Source organism: Sylvia atricapilla, chromosome 14 (assembly GCF_009819655.1).
Source record: "Sylvia atricapilla isolate bSylAtr1 chromosome 14, bSylAtr1.pri, whole genome shotgun sequence".
NCBI lineage: Eukaryota > Metazoa > Chordata > Aves > Passeriformes > Sylviidae > Sylvia > Sylvia atricapilla.
In genome coordinates this window covers 14,032,885-14,060,776 of record NC_089153.1, presented here as the reverse complement: position 1 = coordinate 14,060,776, position 27,892 = coordinate 14,032,885, and the positions used below count along the sequence as shown (strand labels likewise).

Here is a 27,892-nt window from a genome sequence, read left to right as displayed (position 1 = left end):
CAAACTATTCTATGATTCTGTGATATCAGAGAACTCTATCTCGCCCTTGACTAGAACTCATTTTAGTCATCATTCCTCTTTTTATAAGTATACTTGTCAGAAAAAAATCAGTGAGTGAGCATTGTTACTCACTTGAGCATTGTTACAGACACAAAAGATTTAACAACAAATACCATTCTGAGGCCGTGGGTGAAACAAGGTTAGTTCAAAAAAACTGGCAGAAAAGACTGCTGTGGACTTCTTTTAGCACAGTTTAATCTGGTCCCATTATCAGCCAAGCTCAATGTGATGGGAATTCCATGAATGTTGTGATACTATTTTTATGTTCTGCTCCATGTTGTCTTAGCTGGTAGAAGGATAGAATGAGCTTCCCTGCATTTGTCCTGCAGATTTTTCTGCCAGATGGGGACAATGACAGCGAGGGGCAGCCCCATGCAGCTACAGCAGCAGTGTGTGCATCAGAGCGTGGACAGGAGGGAGAACACCATGGTGGGGTGAGCTGAACACAAGAACACACATGAATTTGTGGTGGCTGCCAAGTGAGCTTTAGCAGAGTCATTCACCTGAATCCTGCTGCACTGAGGAGCGTTTAGAGAGGGACATTCATAACATAACATCACATAACAACATGTTCATTAAAAAACATTTCAGGTAATTCTAGATTTTTTTTTTCTGGCCTGATTTTAAGGTAATTGTGCACTGAATCATCACCCACATCCCCAGGGGACTGACCTATGCCCAGAAAAGAGCTTTTCATGGCTAATGCTGCCACGCTCCAGTCCCTGGTCTCCACTGAGAAGCATCAGCTGCTCTCTCTAGATGAAGTTACTGCTTGAGTGCCTTCTGCTAGCAGGGGCTCCAGCCTGGCTGTGCCTGTGCCTGGCCGTCTCAGCAGCAGCTTGGGGACATGCTGGGACACAGCTCTGGGCCCTGGCTCCAGCCAAGTGTGCAGAGCCGTGCACCCATCAGGGATAACCAGCGGGTAAAAGGAGGGACTAGCAGAACCTCCCACCCTGGTGAGACACAGCCAGGAAAAGGGGCAGCAGCTAAAACATCCAGCACGTTGGAAATGCTTTCTAAGGAGGCAGGGAAGGGGTGTTCAGAGAAAGGTGACTCACTTTGCAGTGGGAGACTGATATTCTCACCTCTGCTTTGGAATGGATCTGGTCAAGCCACATGAAGGGCACGCACCTAAATTTGCCTCAGACACTGCTGTGGTGAGGGGAGACTGTGTTAGAGTGCACTGATACCATGCAGTTATCCCACTCTGGCACTGCCCTTTTGAGATTCCTGAAGTGCCCTGTAAATTATGGGGAAACATCCTCTCAGACAGTACCACCCTCAATTTTATGAAGATTCAGAGAATTTAAAGCCACCATAATGGATATATAGACCTAAAAATCTGGTGTCTATTTAATTAATGACCATATTTACAGATATTCTGAATGCTTCCTACCCCCATAAACCCAGCACATTGTGTAACCCCAGAACACAACTGTATGATTTTAGGTGCATGTTTTTTGCAGTTTTGCTCACATAGAGGGAAAGTCACAGTTGGGACTCAGCAATTTTATTGTTTGTAAAAGTCCATATTGTGTGCATAGAAAGACTGCAAAATAAAACTGAGCATAAACCATCACAATAATATTTTGTGCAACCCACTCTAGCTAATAAATATTACACTTATCCAAATATAAATATAACCTCAGAAATGTCACCTAGCAGAGCAATATTGCTACTTCTTAACAGCAATGTCCATGCTCAGCAGACCCCTGGTTCCTTCAAGGATGGTGGGGACAGTGAGCCAGAAGCTGAACTCTGTGAGCCTGTAGACACCCCGTCACAGTGTGGGGAGATGTATAAGGCAGGAACTGATGCCTTGCCTATATCCATATGCCTGAAAAGATATTCTGGCACCTAAAAGCCACCCTAGAACGAGGAGCCTGAAAAATACCAAAAATTAAGCGTCCTTCTATGAAGAAATAATTTGACACAGGATATGTGAGATCATGGGATTACATTATTTCCTTGTTCCATTTTTGTTGGCAAACATATTTGAACCTGACTTGTGTAATGACAGGAGGTTGCTGCTGAAAGTTTGTGCTTCAGAGTTTTTGTAAGCTGCTGTCATGTAAGGTTTCCTCTTGTTCTCACCTGCCCAAACAGAGAAGCATCAAAAATACACATTGCATATCTGCACATATCATCTGTGAGCCCTCTTGACTTCCCTAGTGATTGTTAATGCTTAGCAAAAGGTCCTGATCTTATTTACAAATTCTGCAGGACACCAACACCCACACATTTGGGTTTGGAGTCTATGATGTCAAAACAGTGTCTCTGCCTTGCAGTGAAATCTTAATTGAAATACCAGGAGATGGATTTTGCTGGTACCTTCTGCTGTCACCAGGTAATGTGGAACTCCTTGAGGAGGAAGAACCCAGGCATGCCATTTACACTGGACTTTTTCTTTGGTCAGTGCCTTTGTTCACAGGAGAGATGGAGAAGTCTTTACTTGTGGTGATTCTGTTGGTTTTTAAAATACGAGAAAATTCTTCTCACGCTCCCTGGTGATCTGAGCACACGCTCTGCACGTTTCCTCCTCTTGGCTCCCTCCTGAGCCCTCTGGCTCCTTCCTTCCCAGTACACCAGTTCAGGGGTAGACTCCTGTACCTTTCACAGGAATCAGATCCTGGGAGTCTGTCCTGGACTGGGAACAGATAACACTGTGCACTGCTCAGTCCTTCATACTTTGTTCAAAGAAATTGGGTGGAGGTCACATATTAATCTTCTGATGTAGAAAGACTAAAGAAAAAACCAATGTAAACATTCAGCTCTGACTTCCCCCCTCCAAGAATGTCTTCATTTGCCTCAGAGTCCCATTTCCCCACTGTACAATGCAATTTGAGAAAATTTCAAGACTCTTCAGCACATACATCGCTTTTTCTCTTCCTCCCTCACAAACTCACATGCACACACAGAAACTCCTTCAGCTTACCAGGCATCCAAATCCTGTTCCTGTTATGCCACAGTTGCAGGGAAAATCATGCAAAGGGAAAACAAAACCACCTTGAAATACCAGCATCAGAAATGCAGTCACTGAATCCAGCCTGCTTCTGTGTCTCCCAGGCTTATTCCTGTTCAGAGCCTTCAGGTCCAGCCCACTCTGAATTAGAGAGCCAGAGAAATGTCTAAACAGTCCTCCTTAGTTAAAGAAAGCTTTTTTTTTTTTTTTTTTTTTTTTTAATCTCCCTCCAGGGAAGTCCTTCATTTGGGAGTTCACAGAAATAGAACAGCCGTGTCAGATCTCTTAATTTTGAGGCTGTCTCTTCAGGAGAGACACCCTTGCTGGACCATGTGGTTCAGGACTCCATGTTCAATAGTCACTTCTGGTTTTAAGATGCAAACCACACTCTTGGCCAAACCAAAGCCTGTGTCTGTCTAGGCTCTGGAAGACCTGGGGATATCTTGTCTGTCTGGAAGTACCAGCCTCTGCCCTCTCCTTCTCCCCAGGCATATGGCAAGTGTTTATGGTGAGAGGATTCCTGTTAATGCTTTGTTGGGGAAAATCCAGCCTTCTCTCTTCTCAAGACTCTCTCTCGGCTGTGCTGAGCACACAGTGCCACGATTACACATCAAACTCAGCGATTTCACTCAGCTGAAACAGCAGAAGAGAAAAGGATGGCCGCTCATCTTTCGCCTGAGCATGAGAGAGAAGAGAGAGGAAGAACATTAGTGTCAGCTGGAGAAAAATGGCAAGGTTAGCAAGGAAAAACTTGGGAAGAAACTGAGTATTAACAAAAATACAGTCTATTCCTATAGAGAAAATGCCAGTGTGGAAGAACCAACTTCCTTCTGTGCGGTGTTTCTTTTCAATTATATTTTCTATTTCTTTTCAGTGAATTTGGCTTGGTGGACACCAAGTACCTTGTAATGGCTTGGCTGTCATTTTTACCACCGTTAGGACTCAGCCCCACACATCCACAGCTTTCTCAGCAGGAAACTGTGGAATTAACTTGAGTTAGGTGCACTACATGGGCTTCTCAGTGAAGTCAAATAAAAGGTAGAGACCCCAGAGTTTGCTTGCTAGTGCAAATGAAAACTTCAGTGCTTCACCTCCAGGATTTTATCTTGTGGAGTGTATAACTCTGTTTCTTGCTTAAAGCCAAGGGGAAGGGAGTTATTTTCTTTGGGAAATAGGGGCTCTCCAGTACAATACTCACCATCCTCCAGCAGTGGCTCATCACCTCATAAATGGCCTTGGAGGCCAGCTTGGGTTTGTAGAGCCGAAATCCTGCGTTGATTTCTTCCACCACTTCTGCATTGGTGCGATTCTCGTAGGGGATTTTACCTTCACTGAAGACCTCCCACATCAGCACTCCTAAAGCAACCAAACAGGAAAAAAATCACAAAGAGGCAAATAAAATCCTCAGCAGGCCCAGGGCCACCTTCCACCTGCTCTTTTCTGCAACTCAATTGATGCCAGTTACTTGAAAAAGCCTTTTCACTTGGATTCTCAGTAGACAGCTGAAAAACCAGTCCTGTACACAGCTGGAAAGTTTGAGGATGCCAGCTAGGATCTCTGAAACATCTCCCTGGTGAATCTGTGAAGAGCCTGAGCACCCAGCTCTTGCTGTGCTGCTCGTAGCCCACCCCAGGAGTGCACAGCTTCAGCCAGCAAAGGGCGAGGGAAGGCACAGAATTCACTGGCACAGACTGGCAAAGGTTATAATCCTGCATTATTTACTGCTGGCCCCAGGGCTGAGTGGCACCCCATTGACTGTGAGCTGTGCACAGCACACTGCCCCATTCACTGTGTGGGCTGGAGAGGGGCCAGGCCCATGAGTGTGCCAGATCCACAGCCCAGGGGACAGCCTTTGTTATGGCTTTGGGGAAAAACACACAGCGGTGCCCTTATCTGTCAGGGTCCAGAAGGGAGCCCAAAGAATGGACATAAACCATAAAACAATGCATTGTGGAGCAGGAAATGAGGTGAGAAGTGTGAACAGTGAAACAACATTTTCAGATCAGCATAAAGCGAATGGAGTCAGCAGAGCAAATTTGGAAGGGCAGGGGTTTGAGTGAGGCATCAGTGCCCCAGGACTGACGTGCAGAGAGATGAAATCCCTCTCCTCTCCTCTCCTCTCCTCTCCTCTCCTCTCCTCTCCTCTCCTCTCCTCTCCTCTCCTCTCCTCTCCTCTCCTCTCCTCTCCTCTCCTCTCCTCTCCTCTCCTCTCCTCTCCTCTCCTCTCCTCTCCTCTCCTCTCCTCTCCTCTCCTCTCCTCTCCTCTCCTCTCCTCTCCTCTCCTCTCCTCTCCTCTCCTCTCCTCTCCTCTCCTCTCCTCTCCTCTCCTCTCCTCTCCTCTCCTCTCCTCTCCTCTCCTCTCCTCTCCTCTCCTCTCCTCTCCTCTCCTCTCCTCTCCTCTCCTCTCCTCTCCTCTCCTCTCCTGCTTTTTTCTTGGACACTCCTGCTATGTCAGCATGAAACAGAGTTCATTATTTGGTATTATTTAGAGTTGCACATGTATAATATATTAAACTGGCAATATTTGGAGTGTTCTGAAGAATCTAGGCACTAGAATCTAGTTTGCTTTTCTTTCCTTTCTTTCACTTAAGTGGTTTAGGCTTGCTTTCCTAAGCCATTATTCAGGTAAAACCCTTGGAGTCCAGAGGATGCAGTGTTGAGGAGAGATCACTTGAGCCCTGAGCCCCCTGTTTTTCTCAGCTGGGGCTGTTGCATTTTCTCCATTCTGACCAGAGTTTCTTACCAAACGACCAAACGTCAGATTTGGTGCTATAGTTGCTGTAGGAGAAAACCTCTGGGGCAGACCACTTGACTGGAAACTTGGTCCCTGTGGAGCTGGTGTACTGATCATCCAGGACAATCCTGGAAGGGGAAAAGAAGGAATGCTGAGTTACCCCCATCCTATGACAGACCCAAGGGATGGTGCAAAACCTCGGTGCCTTTACCTTGACATCCCAAAGTCAGACACTTTGACCACGTGGGATTCCCCCACCAGGCAGTTCCTGGCAGCCTGCAAGAAAACAAGGTGCAAAGGCATCAGATCAGAGCCAAAACACTGTCACAGCCACTCAGGGGCTTTTATCCTGGGAGAGCAGATAATGCTTAAAAAGGAGCATCAAAGTGACATTGTGCCATACAAAAATGACAAACCCCTGAGCTTCTCATGGTCTTTGTACATTTTGCAGCATGATTCTGCTGCCAGAAAAGCTGTTCAACCATCACTCTGGCTTTCAGGCCCTTGCTGCCCAGAAAGGGTGGAGCAAGACTCTAAAATAGCCACAGCTACTCACAGCATTTCACACCTAATGAAACTGCAGCAGTGACTGCTGGAGCTTGACTGAAACCCCCTTAATTAAAATTATTTTATCATCAATGCACGTTTATACATGACTTATGCTAGAACAGGTCTTTTTGTCATCTTCACTGATTTTAGACATGAAGAGTGGTCAGTACTGTGGCTCTTGGGGAGCAAAAGAGTCCACTCAGGAAAAAAAGACAAATTTTATAGGCTTGTTTCTTCTCTCCCAAAACCAGTTAAGGGGAATAGATTGATCAGTGCTCCAGTGCCTGGTTTGGTTTTTTTCCCCCTAAAGTGTTTGTCCTGCTTTTGCAGTAAGGGCAGATACAGCATCCCCTATAAACAGACAGGCAGGAGGAGTGTGGAAGCTGAAATTAGGAAAGAAAGTAGAGAAAAAAGCCCCTCTGGAGCAAAGAAAAAAAAAATCCACATGGGACCAACATACCAGGTCTCTGTGGATGACAGAGTTTTGTTCCAGGTAAGCCATTCCTTCACAGACATCCAGGCACATGCCCAGCAGGGTTTCCCTGGAGAAGCTGCCCCGCTGGCTCCGCAGGTAGTCGGACAGGCAGCCGTTCTCCATGAACTCGAACACCAGGCAGATGGGAGAGTCCTCAAAGCACACCCCGTAGAGCTGGACCAGCTTGGGGTGAGACAGCTTCCTGTGGGGCAGGGAGGGAAGGTGGGAAAGAGGCTGAAATAGGCTCAGTGCCTGCCATCCTCACAGTTATGTGTGTTATATACAGCAGTTTATGCCACAGTGCTGTGCCCAGCTCACTGCAAAGGCCAGCTTTGCAGGTGTGTTGACCAAGGGCTAAATATCATCCCGTTTTAATGGTAGTGGTCACCAAAAGATTTTTCTGTGTGGAAAACCATCCCGTCAAACAAAAATACAATCCATTTCTGTCTGTCTTGTGGGGAGGGAAATGCAAAAAAATGCAAAAAAAGTCAATAAGACCAAAGACAAATATATTCAGTTGTGCAAAGCAGAACGTTTTACAGGTGAGGCTTTTCAATGATATTGGTCTTAAGTTTTAAGAGATTTTTTTTCTGAGAAAAACCACTTTGCTCTCCAAAATGGACCATCAATTATCCTTGCTTTCCTCAACAGCAGAGATCTGGAAGACCATTCTGGATCGTGATAGACTTGGAAGCACTTTAATTCACCTACACTCTGAATTGCCTTCCTTTGTAGCCACCAGAGCTCACCAGTCTATTTACTATTAAGATATACAGCAGATAATCCAAGTCTGAATTTCCTATTCATGTTCCTGACTTCTGTTCAGCATTATGAATCCCACAGGGTGTGATTGTCATGGTGAATCTACCACTTACATCAAGACTTTGGCTTCCTCGATGAAATCCTCCTCAGACATTGCTCCTTCACGGATGGTCTTTATGGCTACTTTGGTCCTGTCCAGCAAGTAGCCGAGGTAGACCACCCCAAACTGACCACTGCCAATCTCCTGCACTCGGGTGAGCTCAGAGGCATTAATGACCAATTTTCCTGTTGGTTGCAAGAGAGAAAGAGTAAGGACTGAGCAGTAGAAGGCCAAACAAAAAGCTTTTGTGGGTTAAACGCTGGGGCAGGACTCCAAGTGAGACTTTCTGGCTCTCCCTCAAATTGCATGTCTGACCTTTGATAGCTCATTTGACTAGTCCATGCTGCAGGTCATGTTCAAGGGTAGGAACAACAACATCCCCTTTCTCCCCCGCTTTTTGTCTTGCCTATCCAGTTCTTCAGGGAGGATTGTTTTTAGGGTTATGTGCAGTACCCAGCACAACGTGGGGCTCAAGTTTCTTTGAAGTCTCCAAGAATTACAATGAAGACGATACCGGCAAAATTCCATTGACAACAATATTCAAATGAAGGCATCTTTCAGGAGGGACTCAGCTTTCATCATATTATTCTGTGCTCCCATTTCCATCCCCTTTGTTCAGCATTCATTTTGGTATTTAATGTTGAGTTCACTGAGACCTCAGGGTTCTCATCACTTCCCTCAAGCACGACCAGTTCAGTCATTTATCAATGGCCACGATGAAAACAATCTGGTGAACAGTGCACTGGGAAGGCCTGAAGAAACCCATTTATTGTGGCTGTAACCACATGAATATTCCTCAATATCCATGGGGATCACCCAGCTAGCCAGCCAGGAGTGTGACTGATTCCCCTGCAGCCGTGAGAGAGCCTTACCATAGCTGAGCCCTGCGGTGATGGGGGCCTGTTTCCTCCAGGAGGACACCGCGTATCGCAGCCGCGTCACGAGACCTGGGGACAGGGGACACGTTCCTGTTACTGCCACAGCCATGGGGAGCCTGCCTGCCACCACCCCAGAGGGCAGCTGGGATTCTGGAAGCAGATTTATTGCACTGAGTTCTCAGCTCCACTTGAGGGCAGCTGAACCTCTGTGCAGGCTCTGGTTTCCTGCCTGTGAGAAGGAAACCAGTTCTGAGCACTTTCAGCTTATTTCCCATTCTCACATCCAGAGCTCTGAGTCTCTGTAAACTCTGATGAATTTCCAAATGTATTTATGGGGTGTTTTCGAAGCCCAGTATTTCCCTTGGTACTCCTGGACTATGGGGATGGAAGTCACCATGCCTGGTTATGGATACTGGCCATGTCCTTGTCTTTGTGTCAAATCAAGGCCCAGGGATAGATCACCTCGAGAAAGCCCTGCAGTGTAATTCCAACAGATATCTTGGCCTGGCAGTAGTGATACACCCCCAGGGCTCTCTCTCTATAACATGTCATTATGACATCTGTGTTGGCCATGGTCAGCCTGAGAAGGACAACCAGAGTGAGGATGTAATGCTGGAAGCTGGCCTGAAATGCTCATTTCAGAATAAGTGAGAGAAAAAGTGATGCCATTTAACATTTCGTTGTAAGGACAGAGGGCCTGGGAGCCCTCCTTCATTCAAAACAGTCACCTGGCAAACCAGCAACTTCTGTGTTCAGCATCAGCTTCACTCACCTGCTGCATTGTGCTGGTGGTAGTTGATGAGGTCAGGGATGGAATCAAACACGTGCTTTTCTGCCAGGTAGTATCTCTTGGGAAAGTCAGTTGTCTCATTGATGTGATAATGCTTGATAACAGGATTGTTGTCCGTGCTGAAAAAGAGGAGGTTTTCTTTGAGAGAAAATAGCTTGCAGCAAAAAGTCAGGAATTTGGGGTTTAAACAGAAACAAGTGAGCAAAGGGGAGAACCCTCCCCCAGAAAGAATGGAGGAGGAGCAAGGAGTGAGCTGCAGCTGCCAATGAACTCTGTGTACTTGTGTGCTCTCCCTCTCACTCACAGATGGTCTCATCTCGAGAGAAAGGCTGAGGTTTCCTGATAAGAGAAGGTTGTGTACTAAGTTTCTCTGCCTCTTCTTTGTGGAAAAAAAAAAAAAAAAAAAGAAAAATAAAAAAGAAAAAAAAACTTTCTGCCCCGTCACTGAAACACTTTCACTTGTCTTGCACTACCCACCTCTGATGAGTCCAGCACACAGCCCATGTGGATCCTACTGACACTTCAGTTCAGGGGACAGTGGCATCAGAATGACAGTCCCAGTGATGTCCAAGGGACTATTTATAGGCACATATTTAGATTCAGGGAGAAGTGGAGCCTTTAATACACTTTGGGACTGGCAGCTGACTCTTCTGCCTTTTTTGGAAGTGTTTTCCCTCTATCATTTTCATGAGCCTTCTGCTCTCTTGTTATAATGCCAAAACAACTATACAGAGATTACACACTGATAGAAGCCATTTCATTGATGTAATTGATGTGAAAAGCTGCTGAGCTCGGCTGTACCTTAATGCTTTGGTGAAAACAGAGACTGTGTACATGCCAGGCTGCCTCGAATCTCTCACCATGAAGGCCCCTTCTCTGCCCTGGAACAGGAGCAAAGGAAAGAAAACTGGTTAGAGACATAATGGAAAAAAAAAAAATTAAGTAGGCTGGGGACAAAGCTGTGCTTATTTCAGCCCTGTCATGAAGATGTGCTAAACATATAGGAAAAAAAAAGAGCCATCACCCCACTGACAGAGCTTGGTGTGTTCCATGCACAGCTCTGGTGGCTGCCCAGGTCTCTGCAGGTCTCTCTTGGGTGTTAGGTGCTTTTAGCTCAGCTTCCTCTCAGAGCTCTCAGAGGAAATGAGATGTAGACACTCGTGCTGAGCACATGTGGGTGTGCCTCTCTGTCCCTCCAAATCTCTCCTCTGGAAATTCTGAATCCATTGACTGCCCTCAGCCCTATCTGACAGAGCACATGTTCAATGAAATGTGTGGCCAAGTGGAAAGGCAAACCCCTCTGAGTGCTCCCCGTGGAGTGAGCAGCCACAGAACAAATCACAGTTTATTCAGCACTAGAGAATCCATGTGGGAGTGTAGGACTGATAATTTACCAATGTATCACAAATTGGAAAAGCTTGGACATGATCCTGCCCTTTTATAGGTACACCAGTTATCCAGTATCTAAACATAACTGGTAAGAAAGCAGTGCTCCTGCAGTGTGGCACTCACAGAACAATTTTCCTTTTTAACTTTTCAGTGTAATTGCTTTCCACTCATCTGAATGCTAAAATGCCTCATAGGGCATTATCCCACTGGCCTGGATGGATCAGATGGCAAAGGAGATTTAACATCACAGTTTGGCTGGAATGTGCTGTACAGACCTATATATTGGTCAAAAAACCCACATTTTTCTTCTGTTTGCAAATAAAGAAGATTTTCATCTGGCATCCCAAATGCCTGATTTTTTAAATTCCCTCCTCCTTTGCTTTACATGGAAGATTTCCTCCATTTTATGTCTTCTACCCACCCACAATGCTTCATGCAGAGCTAATCCACCAAGTGCACCCTGCCTGAGCCTCCTTCCCCAGGGGTTTGATCAGCTCCAGGTGAACACAGAGGCTGAGCTGCTCCTGCATCCCCAGGCATGAGCTGCTGACTGTGCAGCTCTGCCCAGGTGGGATCAGCCTTCTGAGCTGTGAACTTCCCAGGGTTGGCCCTTCAGTGTCTGCACAACATCTGCTGCATCTGCACCACGCAATATCTGGCACAGCAAAGCTCTGAAAAAGGTCTCTCTGCTGCTGTAGAAGCATTTAGTCACGCACAGTGAGGGCTTCAGGACTGGAGGTGGGCAAGTTTTGGAGCCAGCATCCTGCCCAAGTTACTCTAAGCTCTATTCTTGGCCTTCTGTTCTCAGTTGACACCAAGCCTGGCCAAAGATCACTCACAAACGTGGCCACATTTTTGGAGGGAGCTGTGAAGTTTACAAGGCTTTGAACCAGAAGTCTCTGCAGCCACATGGGGGTAGTTACCACAGAAAAGTTGTACTGGCAGGACTGAAAGGAAAAATAAGACCACTACACCATGTGTGGACTTGTCCTCTAATACTTTGTACAAGACTTTCTAAAACCACACAAAAATGCTCCTATTTCCATAAAATACTACTGCTTCAAGAAGGAGCACTTTATTTGTGTTCATTAACGGGGCCACCTGTTAATGTAAAAGCTGATTTAAAAATTAAAGTTGTGTTTGTGTGGAAAATTTGAACAAGAAGCTTGTTCTTTGTATTTTCACTGGAAAACTCTGGCTCAACTGAAAAATTAAAGATGTGTGCTTACAGGCACACATACAATTAAAAAAAGAAAACCCACAGCAGTACTTTTGGCTTTCACCCAAAATACTTCAGCACAAGATTGGTTAGATTTTCAGAGAACTACTGGCATCCACAGGCCTCCTGCAGAGACAGAAAAGATGAGCTAAAAGCCCAGTTTTCAGCTGGCACAGTGGTCTGAAGCCGTGTTTTCCTCTGGTCCCAGTTACTGGTGTGTTTGGATGGCACAGCTCCATCCATGCTCAGCTAATGTGGAGATAAGGGGGATGTGCTGGTAGTCCTTTATCTCACATCACACACTAAGGACACAAACAGAGCAAGAACCCAGGGTTCATCTCTCTTACACAAAGCAGCCCTTGCAGGCTTCATCTGTTGCAAATTAATTATTATTTCCCATCCACCCCGTACATGACACTGGTTTACCTCATCCCTGAGCAGTGTTTCTGCTTTGCTTCTGCTGATGTTCTTATTGTACCACCTGAAAACATCAAAATACTCTGAATCAGCATTTCTAGGCCAGGAATGCTTCTCCTGAAAAACTTCTGAATGGAGCATCCCCAGGGTGGAATGCCAGGTGGGGTGGGGAGCATTTAAGCCTTGGAGCTTCAAATCCAGGGCACTCAGAGGTGCAAGAAAAACACAGGCACAACTTACTCATAAACTTGCAGATTCTCGGGTGATTTTTCCACCAGGTAGCTGCTAGGCACGTAGCCTTCGTGCCTGTTGAGAGGCAAGACAAGTGTAAGTGTGCTGGCAGACAGGATTTTCTCTGCATCTGTAGGAGTCAGCCTTGAAAGCTTTGCCTGCTCATTGCATGATAAAAGTGCTGGTGGGTGTATATTGAGTAGGGTTAGTGGAGAAGAAAACAACTGATTGCACCTCTAAACTTGGAGTTTCACAATTTCCCCCCTGTGTATCACTGCAAATATCAGTCTGAATGGTCTATTGCTGTAAAATTAACTTTCAGATCCTTTTCTTCAGCTGCCCGAAGCAACAGCAAATGGAAGAAAGTTACCCTAAATAACCTTTTTCCCTGTAAATAAGAGGATGCTTTGCAAATGCTGAACAAGAGGGATTAAACACGTTTGTTAATGGAAGAACAAACTGGAAATAGAAAGGACTTGTCCACTGGCTGTTGAAGAGGGACTTACCCGTTCTTATCTTGAATCAGCCACCAATGTTCCTCAGAGCTGTCAATCACATAATATTCCTCATTATACTGTAACGTCAGCTCCTGCGGGTTCTGGGCTGCATAGTCATATATGGCAATGACCACGGCTTCCTTGGGGTCTAGCAACAATTTCTGCACAAATTAGGCAAAAGGCTCATCACATTCATATTCATATTAATATTCATATTATAAAAACCAGTGGCATGCTCTCTAAAGTGGTATTTTCCTGGCAGCACTGGTGTCCCCTGGGTTCAAAAGCCTCAAAGCACCCCAGAGCATCTAGTGGGGTGTGGTGGCAGCATGAGAATCTTTAGCATTTTCAAACAATTAATTTCATAGAAATATGTGAATTACACAGAGAATGCCCAGGGAATGTTATCACAGGTGAAATTCTAGGTCACTGCACTGTGGTGAACATTAATAAGGACATATTCCCTGCTGGTAGTTAATCACTCAGGGCAGGACACTAAGGGCAGCATCACTGCACTCACCCAGTTATCTTCAGGAGTGGGAGGAAGAGGCTTCTTTGAGGCTGAAAAGAAATCAAGAAAGATAATTTGAAGTAGGAGGACAAAACCAAGGAAGAAATCAACGCAATGAATTGATAGAGGTGATACAAACCCACTGAAGAGTGAGCTGTGGACTTTGAGAGCAAGACTTGCCAACTACACAGTAAGTCTCAGCAGGGCTTGGAAATGGGTACAGATCACTTAAAGAATCAAGGTAAAAGATATAAGGTAAATGTTTCTTTGGTGAAGAATGATTGACCATGTGTGTTCATTTTCAGGAGACAAAGTAAAGATTATGCTTGGCCATTGAAACCAAAGACAAAATATGGTTTGGTTAAAATAGCACACACACTGCTGAATGGCTTATTGACTGACCACAGCTGATCAAGTTCTTAGTTCTCCATCTCATTCCAAAAGCAGCCCCAAGCACCACACAGAGAAAAATGGGAATTCAAAAAAAGAGAATGCCACTACAGTAAAAGATAAGCCAGAACGTCCCAAGAAGCCAGGAACATGTGTCTTTATGGAAATCTAACATAATATTTTTTGATGTTCTGTACAAAAAAATTTCAATCCTCTACTTTTGCTAGGAATAAATATTTTCCTTGTCAGAATGGTCTAAACAAGTCCCTTACCATTTTTGGTGGGGTCATATACCACACAGCCAGTTGCCATCTTCTCTGTCTGAGCACAGCATCTCCACTTGCCATCTAACCAAAAGTCTGGATGACACTTTGAAGCCAAGCTGTTGTTGTATCTGGTTTCTGAAAAACATTTGGGGAAGAAAAAGAAGGGAGGGAAATTAATTTATTTGCATCCACATTCGTTCTTGAAGTCATCTAGAGCTAAATGGAAATAATCTGCTCTTTAAAGAAGCTTCTGCAGGCTTGCTTCAAGAGACTGTTCAAATTGTCCAAAGGAGGGGACAGTCTCCAAAGGCTGAATGAGAAGAGGTGATAAAGTAGAAGCTTTGGAGTAGGGGAATAACTGATTGCAAGAGTCAGTGCATGAACTTCACAATATCTCCATCAGGCACAATGGTTTCAAGAGGGAACAACACAGCAGCAGTGCTGTAAAACATAAAAAAACTGTGAGAGAGGCCTGGTGCAGTTTTTATGTAACAAATTGACACCTTCCTCACGTCAAGCACTCTGCCTGTCTCTGCTCCCAGTGTTGGTTACTGCAGCACCTTGTGAGTGAACCACAGCACAGCTGAGGAGGTGAACAGGAAATGAAAGCTACCCACAAAAATGTTCCTTAATAATTATGATTCTCTAAGAAGGCTGTTATCTAACCAAAAATTCTGTTAATAAGAGCTGAAAAATCCTCTGTGTAGAAAAGGTTATTTTAAAAAAAAACTAGCCATAAGAAAATCCTCATCTCTTCCTGAAGAAAAAAAAAAAAACTCAAATTACAATAATTTATTAAGAGTTTATTCTAGAAAGACAAAAATCACAGAATCCCAGAGTGGGTCAGGCTGGAAGGGACCACAGTGGGTCATCTGGTTCAGCCTCCCTGCCCAAGCAGGGGCATCCCACATGGCACAGAATATCCGCAGAATATCCCCAGGCAGGGAGACCTCACAGCCTCTCTGGGCAATCAATGCCCAGTCACTGCACAGGGAAGTTCTTTCTCATGTTCAGGTGGATCTTCCTGGGCATCATTTCTGCCTCTTGTCCCATAGCTTGGCACCACCAAACAGAGCTGTTCCGTCCTCTGACACCTCTCTACAGACACAGACAGTCACTAAAAAACCATCCCACATCCAAATCTTCCATCTCTGCTGAAAACACACCCAACAGATTTACAATCAACTCGATTTTATAGCCCACTACCTGGGTTATAAACACTTTGACTGCTGAGATTGGAGACATTGACTCCTCCTGCACGTTTTCTCTGCATTATTTGTGACAAAGCTGGTCAGACACGTTTCGCAACTGGGTGGGCAAAGGGTTTTTTTTTTTACCTTCCTTCAGCGTGAGGACCCATCTCTGCCGGCTCTCGCGGTTGGGGGCAAACACGTAGAGGATGTAATTGTCATGGACAACCTGGAGAGGGGCATGGAGAAAGGAGACAAACATGAGAAGCCATCCCAGATACACTGGAAATAAGGGAGGCACCAAGGGAAAGAGGCAGCAGCCCTCTGGCCAACCAGCTAGGTGCCAAATGATGATGTGGGGAAGTGGAGTAGCAGGGACTGTTCAGAGGCAGCTCTGAACCTCACTGATTTTGGATTATTTCAATTGGAGTGGAGATTCTGATAAAAAAAAAACCCAGTGTTGGATTTATTAATGACTGCACTGTGAAGGAAAGGCTGTTGAAATACAAAATGAAGTGATGTCTCTCTCAGTATGCTAAACCGGCAGACTCACCTGGAAAGGGTATTTGTACTGACAGGGAATGATGATTTCACTTTTCACAATTTCCACACACTTAATCCTGGAAAGCTCCACGGAACCCTTCAAAGTCCTCTTTTTCTAAAAGACAGAGAAAAGCACTTGGTTGATGCTAATGATTGTGGATTAAGTGAATAATTAGACCAGATTGTTGTGTCCGTGGGAGATTTAGTTTCAGTGGAGCAGAAGCAAATTAGCTGATTATGTAAGACATTAAGAATGTAAAGAATAATTCTTATATTTGGCATCTCTATATGTATTTCCATACATATACATATATGCACATACATGTATTTCAACTCTGCATGTGGATTTTAGAGAACCAGTCAAAACCTCCATTTGAAATTCAGCTTTTGCTTTTTTTATTCCAGCAAAATGAAATCCCTTTTTAACCAAAAAAGAACTATTTTCATTAAATTTTCAGTTTACTAACATCTCTGTTTCATACTGAAAACATATAAACCAATAAATATTTTATTAAAAAGAGTTTGGGTACTGAGAATTTCGAAACTGTTAATTTCATCCAAAAGGTACATTTTTACTTTATTGGTTTTCCAAAAAACCACATTCCTCTATTTTTGTTTTGTCTGGCTTTTCAGCTAAGAAGAAAACAACAGGGAAGTTTGAAAAAAAACATTATCCTCAAAAACTTGCCAAGAAAGCTGTTTCTCTGGCATCCTCTGCTGTTCTTTCACTCACCAGGTGTTTGGGTATATCAGGTACCCCAATAACAGAACAGGCAGTGGGGAAGGAATAAAAGACATTCATGTATCCCAGCATCTTTGGTGTACCCTGTTCCCTGTGGAATTCTCACCTCACGGCTCCATGGCCAGTGGCACTCAGCTTTTTCAAGAGAGGAGGTGAGGGCAGCTGGTGGATGTGGAGCTGAGGCTCAGCCTCTGGTGCAGGATTCACTACATGAGTTTGCTCTTCAGAGCGAGCTGGTTTCCTGTTTTGATTTATTTTCAGTAGGGATTAAACACTAGCTGTCCCCCCACTCCGCTTTGGGACAGTGTGACGGAAATCAGTGAGACTTAAGAAACACCAAAACACTGCAAAGCTTCTGTTTTCCAAACACTGTCATCAGGAGACAGCCTGACCTTCAGCTGCTGTGTTGTACCTGCCACAGGTTATCACTCAGAGACCAGCAAGACTTTGGCAACCTTCTGACCCTCCCTTGGGCCCCAACATTTTGTGTCTTACACCCTCCAGCTCCCTTTACACCCTCCAGCTCCTTTTACACCCTCCAGCTCCCTTTTGCCCCTTTTTTCCTCTGTCACCCGCACCCTGCAGCCCTGCCCTGCTGGCAGCAGCCATCCCCACCACTGTGCCAACCCCACTGCTGCTCCCTGCCGCCTTTCAGAGTTAAATTCTGCCTAAACCAGGGCAGCAGCTCCTGCCTCCGGAGATGGGGGGAGGTTTGCCACGGAGCACTGTCAAACAGCCTCAAAACAGAGAGGCCCCGAGGCTCCCCAAGCCTCATTCTTGCACGACTGGCTGGGTATTTTGCCTTTGTATAATTGGACTTGAGGCAAAAGAGGAAAATCATTACAGTGTGGTCTCACATTGCCCTTGCTGGCCTTTGCTGGTGCATTTGTGGTTGGTATTTGTATTTGCTTGCAGCTTAACCAGTGTCTCCAGATTTACTGCCAGGACTGTCTCCTGTAGACATCTGCCTGTGTACCTCTCTGGGGTGTGGGATTCTTCTAAATCAATAATCCCAAGACTTTAAAGCACCCCAGATGTAAATACCAGTTAAGTCTCAAGAGCACTGGCAAGCCTTAGAAGGCCTTACTGCACCCCATTTTCACCATCTATTTCCTTTCATTCTTATCTAGTCACTTCTTTCTTTCAGACTTGGCTTCCTCTGTCTCTTCTGCAAAACCTCCTCTATCATTTGTTCTACCCCTGGGACTTCTACCCTTTTGATGAGGCACAAATCCATTTATATCTTATAAAAACCTTCAATTTTGCTAGCTCTGAACCCTCCTTCATCTCATTCCTTTGAAGTCCCAGGCTTTACCCACATGCATTCCTCCCCCAAGGCTTTAGTAAGTGATGCTGTGCCAGGAACAGGCTCTGCTCTTTCCCTGAAGACTGGTTTTTGTTGATGAATTTCTGGGCTCTGCCGAAAGACAGGGTCCAGCCTTCTCAAGGAGCTTTGTGCAGTTGTCCTGCAGCTCTCGTGACCCACAGTGTTCCTTTTAATCACACAACTCAGCGATGGAAGCTCCTCATAATCTCATGCTGCAGCACATTGGTGTGTGTTTCACAGCCAGAGCATTGTCCAGCAGATCCTCAGCAGATGGGACACCGCTGATAGAAAGCAATTACAGTCCTCCAGCAGGACAAACAACTGGAATTACCACTCACAAACCAGGCCATTACCCAGAAACTGGGCTGGATACTAAACATATCCCTGCTTTTGTGATATTCCACTGCACTTTAAATCAACAAAAGCAACAAGGCCATTTAGAAGGGAGGGGAGAGGAAAAGCCTCTTAAAAACGGCCTCTGAAAAACCTCACAGACTTGTTTCTAAAAGGGTGAGACAAAACATGCTGACAGATCTCCATTTGTTGTTTCCAGTCTGCCCAGAGTGTAATTGGGTAGATATTTTAGGTGGTTGGTCAGTAAAAGCATCAGTGGTCTTGCTGTGTGCCACGTGTGGAAAGAACCAGGGCAGGCTGATGTTCCATGAGGAGAAGGACACATGCTGCTGATCAGCCATCCAGATTTCTTTCTTTTGGTCCATGATTTGCAACATATCAGTTCTGGGAACAGCTCTGAAAGGAGCCTGGTGCATCACCGGCCCAGTACATTGATATCTTCATCTTTGGTACAACTCCTCTTCTTGCCACACAGCTCCAGCAGCTCTTCCATTGATTAATCCTTTGATTTGTGTGTGCTGCATAAACCAGATGACTCTGGTGGCCCCTGATTGCTTTAGATGCTGGGATGATTGACTGTGGGACAATGGACACAGCCCTACCCTGCAACACAAGGAGGAATCTCCCTGTGCTTGCTTAAGGAATGAGCTGCCTGGCATCTATCATGTGCTAAAACCAGCCACCAGCACTACTGCTTACCAAAAAAAATGAACACTTCCCTCCAGCTCAGGTCTGGGGCTGAGGCAGAGATGTGGAGCTCATGGTGAGAGGGAGCTGTCAGTGGCCACTGCAGGTGACACAGGTCTGCTTGTGACCACACTTCCTGACCACGGCCCTACATCCTCAGGCTTCACAAAGGTCTGAGATCTTGTAAGATCCGGGGCTGAAAGGCTCTGCACCAAGAGTTGGGGCTGAAGGTTCCTCAGTGGGTGCTTACAGGTTTTGCTGAGCCCCACTGTGTTTGTCAAAGGGCCCTGGCAAAAGGTGTAGCCACCAGAGCTGGGAGCAGAGGGAAGGGAGAGGAGAGGCAGAGGAGGGCAGAGCCCCATTTCAGGTTGCAGAGGAGACCAAAGGCAGCATTTCTTGGTAGGGAGGCAGCACGCTGTGCTTCATAAAGCTGGCTTGGTTCAAAAGTTGCATAACAACTTGTATCTTCTTTCTTTTGTTCTGGTGAGGGGAAAACCAAGCCATTAAAGATTCCTGTGGCCTCAATCTCCTCAGCAGCAGTCCCTGCTGAGGGCTGTCCATGCTGCAGCTTGGCTTTCCCTGCCCAGTTGTGTTTGTGTTCACCTTATGTCTTCCCATCTCCTGTGTGTCCCTTCCTGTGCAATGTCTCCTTGGTAGGAGGGCAGGGGAACGCTGATTTATAGCTGGGGTGAAGCAAGGTAGGAAATTCCAGGCCTCAGCAAGCTCAACCACAAAAACGTTTCCATCAATGAAAGCATTTAATCTGTACCCATCTGGGGGTTTTTTTGGTCAGAATCTGAGCCAAACTTCATTCACCACACTTACTGTCTTGACTAAAAAGAGCAACACTTAACTGGTGATTAAGTAGGTGAAAGATCTTTGCTTTGAAGCTGCATCATCTTGTCTTAGGTTGCAATGCAAGATGTAGCCAAAAGTCTGTATTCTATACTCATACCCCCTCATAACTCCAGGGGGTCACTTCTGTTAATAGGTCAGTTGCTCAAACCAGGTGGGGCAGTGTTCTTTATCTCTCCCATGACCCATCCTGCCTCCAGGGGATATCTGCTGTTAATGGGCCAACCAGGCTCACTGCATGGCTGATATAATGACCTCATTCCATTAGGAGATGCTCCACCCAGGGGGAGGAGCCAAGCATTCCTACCTGGATAAAACCTGGGATTTGGAACACTACAGGCAGCCTTTTTTTACTGGATTCCCAGAGGAAGACTGGACCCATCTCACCACCACTGGATCTTCAGAGGAAAACTACACCCCTCTACGGGATAATTGTTTCAACAGAACTACATCTGTCACTGCAGGAAGACTGCAGCCACCATTTAATTGGGCTGTTACCAACACCCTGACCGACAGGGTGTCAGGTTGTATTCTGATTCTGTCAGTGTTTTTGTACTGCTGCATTCTATTATAATTTTCCTATTAAATTGTAGGTTTTTTGGTTGTTTTTTAAAATTCTATTTTATTTACACATACTAGTAAAAAAACTGTTATTCCTATTTTCATATTTTTGCCCAAGAGCTCCTTCAAAATTATAATAATTAAATATATTTATTAAATATTAAAATAATTATTAATTAATTAATTAATTATTAATTTAATTATTATTAAAATAAATAAAATTATAATAATTCAGAGAGAGAGGGTTTACATGTTCCATTCCAAGGGAGGCTCCTGCTCCTAGCAAACACCTGTCTTTCAAACCAAGACACACCTGTTCCCTTCTCTCTGGTCCAGCTGGGGTCGGTGCTCAGCCTGGACAGAGGCAGCAGCTGATTTTGAGGGTTGTGTAAGGTGGAATTCCCCATGGCAGAGAGCTCAGCTGGCTCGGTCAGCTTCAGCCTTTTAAATGAGTCATGTGTTCCTGCCTTTCAAAGATTTTCTTCAGGCCTTGCTGAGCTTCCAAAAGATTTTGATGAGGAATTTCTTGATGTAGAAATAGTAACCAGAAGCTTATGAGATATCACGGGAACAAGATGGAATTATTTTTAATGATAGCCCTCCTGCTAAAGTATTTTTCCACTGACCAAAAGACTTGAGCTTGAACCTCCTTGAACACTGTGTTGATACAATTACTTTCCACCTCTTATCATATTCCTTTTCTGTGGAATGTGCTGTTTTTCTCATTAATAGTTAGGATATTAAGAATTGTTGAATGCTGGATTCACACCAACTTTGCCAGTTGGACACTATCTTCGTTGGGTATTTTGTGATTTTTTTCACAAAAACGTGAGTTTTCTCACATTAGGAACACTGATGGTTTCAGGGATTATGGGAAAAAACCCACAATGTAACCAATTTTTAATTTGAATCTGAAAACTAAATTGACCAAATTGATTTTTAAAAGAAAGTCGTAAGGGATTTTGCATTTCCTGTCATGCTAACTGTTCTAAAGGAAAATTGGAGAGGAGTGATACCTGATAACAATGGGATTTTCTGCAGAACCCTGGCTGTTGTGTTAAATTTTAATACCTCCAATATATTTTGCTGTATTTCATATTTAAATCCATAAATGTGTCTTCTTGTCTTACCTGTCTATCATGACTATTTTGTCCTTCAGCTTGAACTAAAAAGATTTTTATTTTTTACTGCTGTTTTCACATCTAAAGAACATGAAAGTGCTTTAGGGGTGGGCACACCCTGGATGCAGAGTGCACAGAACTGTGTTAAATAACAAAACCATCTGTTAAATAACAAAATCCATCTGCAACTGGTGCTTGAGATGCCTCCGTTCAACTGTGTATTACCCTTATACAATCTTATAGACCCGATCAAGCCTTGTATTTCCACCAAATCCAATTCCAGAATTCACTTTGGCTCAAGTCTTTCCAAGATGGTTATCAGGGTGCCCGTCTCTACAATCAGCACTAGTGGCTGGACAAGAAAATCAATGCCATCATCAAAAAACAGAAGGGATAAAAAGAGGAAGATTCTTGGCTTTCAAATGAGCTTTCTAATATGATGGAAATAAGCCTTTTATGTTACATAAAAGAACATGGAACAACTCCTGAATACTCTATTAGTTTCTTCAAAGCTATTCTTGAATCCAGCAAAGACTGGGAGCAGTGGATTGCAGTGAATGAAGGATTCAGTGGAAGAAAAGAAGCCAAATTAAATCAACTATATGACATCACTTTTTCATGAAAGAAGAATTTAAGCTTTAAGGCCAAAATTAAAAATCAGCCAGAAAGGATGAAAGTGTATAGAGCAACAGGCAGGCATTGCAACAAAATAAGTTAAAACATTGATTACAATATAAAGCAAAGTCAAAGGCACTGGGACCAAAAAATGGCCACAATAAAGAAGTCTAATAAAAGGTAACTGTTAGGAAACCGCGTATTTATTGTTCTATATTCAAATTAGGAGATATTCCTTCTTATAAAAATAAAAGAAAATATGGGTTGAAGATTTTGCTACATCCTCAATGTTCTCTGATAGAAGGAAAATTTGAGCTTTGTAATTTAAACAAAATGGAAGTGTCTGAGATTTGCTGCAAAAACATTGCTCAGAAGGAATTTAAAAAATTTTCTTCAAATACTAAAGACTAATAAACACACAGAAAAGACCTAGTAGGCGCAGAACTGGGCAGACACAGTAAGGGCAAGTAGAAAATTATTATAATCATATTCTGGAAGATAAAATTAGTTATTCCAGCAAAAAAAAGGAGCTATTTTTATTACCAGACTTTACCACATGTTTGTGTAGTTAGAAAGGCTTCAGACACCAGACACAGAGAACCTGCATTTTGCTCAAGGCAATCCTGTCTGGACAATATCACCACCCTGAACCAGGATGCTGCTGCAGGAGTTATAAGTGAGAACAGCAATAGACAGGAACTTTGCAAATATCCAGAAAAATATTGGGTAAGATGGACTGGAATGGGTTGATGAAAGATGTGGAATCTCTGTCCCTGGCTTTGAGGAACAGTGGCCAGTCAATGTTACAGCCAACCTGTGCTGGTGTTGATGACAGTCCTGCTTTGAGTGTTGATCTTAACCTGGCAAAAAGTCCAACTAAATGAATTTAAGAAGTGCTCTCCAACCAGCATTACCATAATTCTGTACCTCTCACAGTGAGAAATGAGGCTCACTGTGACAAAAAATATCAACTTCATCCTCCAGCAACTCCAATAATATAATTTATATTATTCAATATTCCTGTCAAGTTTTCAGAGATTTACTAGACATTAAGGGACAGATTTTTACTTTGTCTCCATCTTATTTAGGGTTGTCTTGATTTTATTACATAAAAATTGAAATGGGTGATATGTGTATTATTAATAAATTAGTTGGAGATATGCATCAGAAAGCAAGTGGTACTGCAAATTCTGTTTGTACTAGTTAATAAATACATGGCAGGTTATGAAGAATGACATATCTAGTCAGATGTATTTATTTGGAAGGTAGTCTTTAAAACCATAATTAAATCTCCCTTTAGGTGAGGACGCAGCTTCATGAGTGCTAAGGTATTCAGAATACACAAAGCAATGAGAAATGGTATGAATGGCTATTCTAACCAACGAGACGACGAGAATGGAGATCTTCAGAAGAAAAATTTAAGTCTGTTTACATTAGAGTCTCGGGGGAGAAAACCAAGTTGGATTCTGTGTAGAATAATCAAGGTAAAAGGGACTGGACTGAGGAGCAAAGCTCTGCTTTTTGTCCCATGGGTATTTGGGCTACTGCAAGCAACCCAACATGTAGATAATGCTACAGAGCAGCTGGAGCATTTTTGGGATGCTGGTAAAAGCCTTTTCAGTCAAGTTTATTAGTTTGTTCTCATGTAACAAGAGACTGAAAGCAGATTTCAAGGCCCATTAAAGTGCCATCTTTGCCATCTTTATATGTGAGTATCAAAGATCTGAATGAAAGAGCCCAGGACAAGGCTGACTCATTCTATGTGACCTCCTGAGCATCTGACCAGTCTAAGAATTGTGTTGATGTAAATGAAAATCGCCTTTTCTGGGTGAGCCTTTAATTGCTGCCTTTATCAGCTGGACTAATAATAGCCCACAAGTGCATGAAGATATAAAATTTCAAAATATTTATGTGCCTGAAGGATTTACCCAGGACCATAAGCTGTTGGGTGAAGGTGGTACAGATAATTCACCAGTTCAAGTGCTTTTGCTGCGTTTGAGTAAAGATATTTGAAATTCTGTCCCAGACACCTCCCCAAACGGATTCACTTCTCTGCTGCTTTTGCAGAGCAGCAAGTGCACCAGGACCCTGAGAGTACCACAGTGCCTAAATTATCCATTATTGTAGTGAGGATCAAACTCATTGAAATACTTAAAATTATTACCCCCATGTGCTTATTTACTCACATGTACAGTAGCTACAAAATCAGACCCTGAAACAAATAATTTTTGCCTTTGGAATTGGTTTGCATGTTGTAATAAAGACACTTCTGCTGTCTTTTAGCAGAGACGGGGGCTGAATACATGTGCCTGTTATCAGGGCTTTGCTTTATGTTAAGACAGCCCTGCATTGTGCACTGCATAATGAATTCCAGAAAACACAGTTTCTTATTGTTGTCAGTTATTGGGGGCTCATTCTTCCTAATGAGACATGTAAATATCTTTCGTTAACATTAAGGGCCACTGTGTGCTTGGCCCCTGAGGAGAACAGTGCTCTCTGTCAGCTGTGGCAGAAAGACGAAAATTACAATGAAAATGCCATTACAGTTATTGCAAAGAAAACCTGACTTTATGATGTCAGTTGTCTTGACAGCTTTGGGTATCTTTTTCAGAAATATCCCTGCAGCTTTTTGGCCTGCTTATTTCCTTGTTTTGGGCTGGTACAAAAAAATTCTTAAATGTTGTTTTATACTTTTGATTTAAAAATGCAGAGAAAGGGAGTGAGTGTTAAATACAGGCAGAATGTATAAACCAGGGCTTAAAGCATAGGTCAGCCAACTGAAATCAGTGGGACTTCTCAAACTTTTAAGCAGTTCAGTCGCTGTTTTACCTGACTATGCACAGGCTGTTGTTACTGACTGACCAGGGACTGGAGAGATGGGACCTGTACATTACAAAACTGAGTACAGGAATTCACCAGACAGGTTGGTGAGGGGTCCTTAAAGAAACTCATTGAAAACCCTTGATGAAAACCTCCTCAGAAATCTCCCTAAAAAAATCCTTTTAAAAGCCCAGACACTTGCTGGGTCCATCCATATGTCAGTCCATGCTCCTCATCACTGCAGCCAGCTGTCAGCAATGTCCCTAAACATCCAGAGCAGGGCCACATGCAAACTACCCCCTGGCCATGGTGACAGCCTGCTCTGACCTCTGCCAGCCCCAGAAATTATCTGAGAGTCGCTGTGGAGCCAGGATTGCACCAGAGAATGAGCACCAGATCATTGATTTCAACATCTGCACATGGAGCCTGGTCCTGGTGCACTCCTGGGAATGGGAAAGCCCCTGTGTTGGCCAGAGATGATTGGAATCCTCACTCCACTGGCCATGACTCAAATGCTGTGGCTTCCCTTCATTCTCAGCACAAAACAAGATGGTTCTTGCATGGGCTGCCCCAAGATTTCCTCTCCAGAGCAGCAATGGCCTAACCATGCAGAGCATGCTCTAATTTTGATTACTGAAGAGGCTAATGATCAGTTCTGGGAGCATTTCACAGGAAAAATTCTTCTTTCTTTACTTTGGGACAGATTCTTTTCATGCAACACCCTGATTTTGATAGTTTGCATAAGAAGAAAATCAGCATTTCATGGAAAATCAACCCTGTGATTACAAATACACCCCCCATGCCTCAAAAGCGCACAAGCTTCTAAAGTTGCATGTATGTTTACCTACATGTTTACACATATATAATATGTGCATTTTAAAATAAATAATATATGAGGCAGAGTGGATGATACACCAAACCCTCATCTCACCTCAGCGACCTTTTGGAAGACTCAGAGGGAAAATTTCCACAAACACATAGTATGTGAAGTCTGTGCCCCACTGAAAGTCACCAAGTCAGATTTTCCAAACTATTTCAGTCCCTAAAGATGCTGACAAGTCACCTACTGTGAATGTATCTAGTCAGAGTTATGCTGAATTCATTTCAGGCTCACCGAGACTCAGAAAGCACCGAAGAAAACTAATAGTGAAGATTTCCTTAAACAACACCTACAGCAAAATCATTTAGATGCTTTTCAAAATTTAGCCCCAAATAATTAAGTGGAACAGCTATAATGGAATTTAAAACCTTAAAAAATGACATTTGAAAAATAGTTTGGAGAACAGACAAAGATAGTCTGCAGCCACAGTCACACTACGCAGCAATAAATAGCGTCCTGTTTAAAATGCAGGTGAGAAAAACATGGACTATAAAGAAAAAGAAACATTTCATTGGGTATATTTCAGGGAAATGACATGCAGGTGAAAATGACTGTTAACTTTTAAGCTTTTTAGCCTTTAAAACTGGTTTATATTCCCAAATAGGTTGTGATAAAATATGAGGCCTCATTGTGCTTTTCTTTTTTTTGTTGGGTTCTGTTTCTACTTGATTTTCTGCAACTGAGCAAGATAGATGGTCTGAAGTTGCCAGTACTGGATCCAAGGCAGCACAGTTCTTCTCTGCCTCAGGAACAATGCCTAAACATAATGGATTAACAGCACATTCAGGGACTGTTGGAAAACAAGATTATTTACAATTGTGAAGAGGCTCCACAAACATCCAGCTAAAGAGAAGGAAATAATTCTTACTTCACTAGAGCTCTAAACACAATGGGGTGCACAGACTGACTTTTAATTTTCTTCATAATTAGCAAATCAGCAAAATGCAAACTTGGGGAAACAAAGCCTGGCCTGAGCCTGGGTCTCATCATCACAGCCTGTCTGAAGCTAGCTCTGAAAACTACACGTTACATGTGGCAGCTGAATTTATTTTAAAATGATCGATGGATCTCCTACAAACCATCAGCCTGATGCCTCGAAGAAAAGAATGAGAGTGAAGATCTGTGGATTACTTTTTCACAGATACAATCAGGGTACACTTGTGATCTTCACAATACTCCTCTCCAGGTCACCCCTGTCTCCATGTGAGGTGCCAGGCACAGGCTCACATAACTCTTACAGCCTGTCCCGAATTCCTACAATAAAACTAGATCCTTCCTATAAATTGGTAGTCTTCTTCCTCCATTCACACCAAATGCCTGCTGATCAGAAGCTGCAATCAACCCATTTGACCAATTTCCAGTGCGTGGTGCTGTACAAGGACCAGAAAAGTTTAAAAAAATTAACAAAGATCATCCTTCCCTCCCTTAAACAAATTTCATCCTTCCTTCCGTTACTCTGAGAGAGACAATGACCAACATACCCCATGGCGATGTTCGTAGTAAGCCAGCATGGATTTGGTCAGGACAAAGAAGCGCACTTTGAAGTTGGAGGGTGAAGTCCTTCTCTTCTGCTGGGATTTCTTGATCAGAAGTTCCTCCAGGAGCACACAGTTATTCATGGCTGAGCCAAGAATGTTCATTTCCCAGGACATGGGAAGTCTGTGCTGTGCACCTTGTCAAAGAAAGAAACACGAGAAAGAAGACGTTAATAAAAAAAAAGTGTTCAAGAGGCAGCGTAGGTGCTTTTGAGCTTTATCTTCCCATCTACAGCAAAGCTTCCTTTCTGCCAGACCATAACCACATCCTCTCTGAAGTCATAAAGCGAACAGCACATGTTGAAATATACGCTAAGGTAAATGTTGTGGAAAAAAAGAACACTTGAGGGACATGCAGTAGATGTGAATCAATGATTAAGGATAAATTAAAGGGGTGTGGCATGATTAAGCATCTGTCTCCTACTGGCTCAT

The 27,892-nt window shown here is 43.7% G+C and overlaps 1 protein-coding gene across 1 annotated transcript; it reads right to left on the bottom strand.

Annotated features, from left to right (window-relative positions):
• Positions 1-1,554: 1,554 nt before the first annotated feature.
• ITK (IL2 inducible T cell kinase) lies at positions 1,555-27,638 on the bottom strand. The gene is made up of 17 exons (XM_066329242.1): positions 27,407-27,638; positions 15,974-16,078; positions 15,568-15,649; positions 14,237-14,365; positions 13,584-13,624; positions 13,073-13,224; positions 12,576-12,641; positions 12,345-12,399; positions 10,112-10,191; positions 9,293-9,429; positions 8,515-8,589; positions 7,656-7,827; positions 6,766-6,982; positions 5,968-6,032; positions 5,766-5,884; positions 4,221-4,378; positions 1,555-3,697 (listed from the first exon to the last, which is right to left on the bottom strand). Exons 1-17 carry the CDS (start codon positions 27,575-27,577, stop codon positions 3,626-3,628), a joined length of 1,896 nt encoding a protein of 631 aa, XP_066185339.1. The 5' UTR covers positions 27,578-27,638; the 3' UTR covers positions 1,555-3,625.
• Between the last annotated feature and the right edge of the window lie 254 nt (positions 27,639-27,892).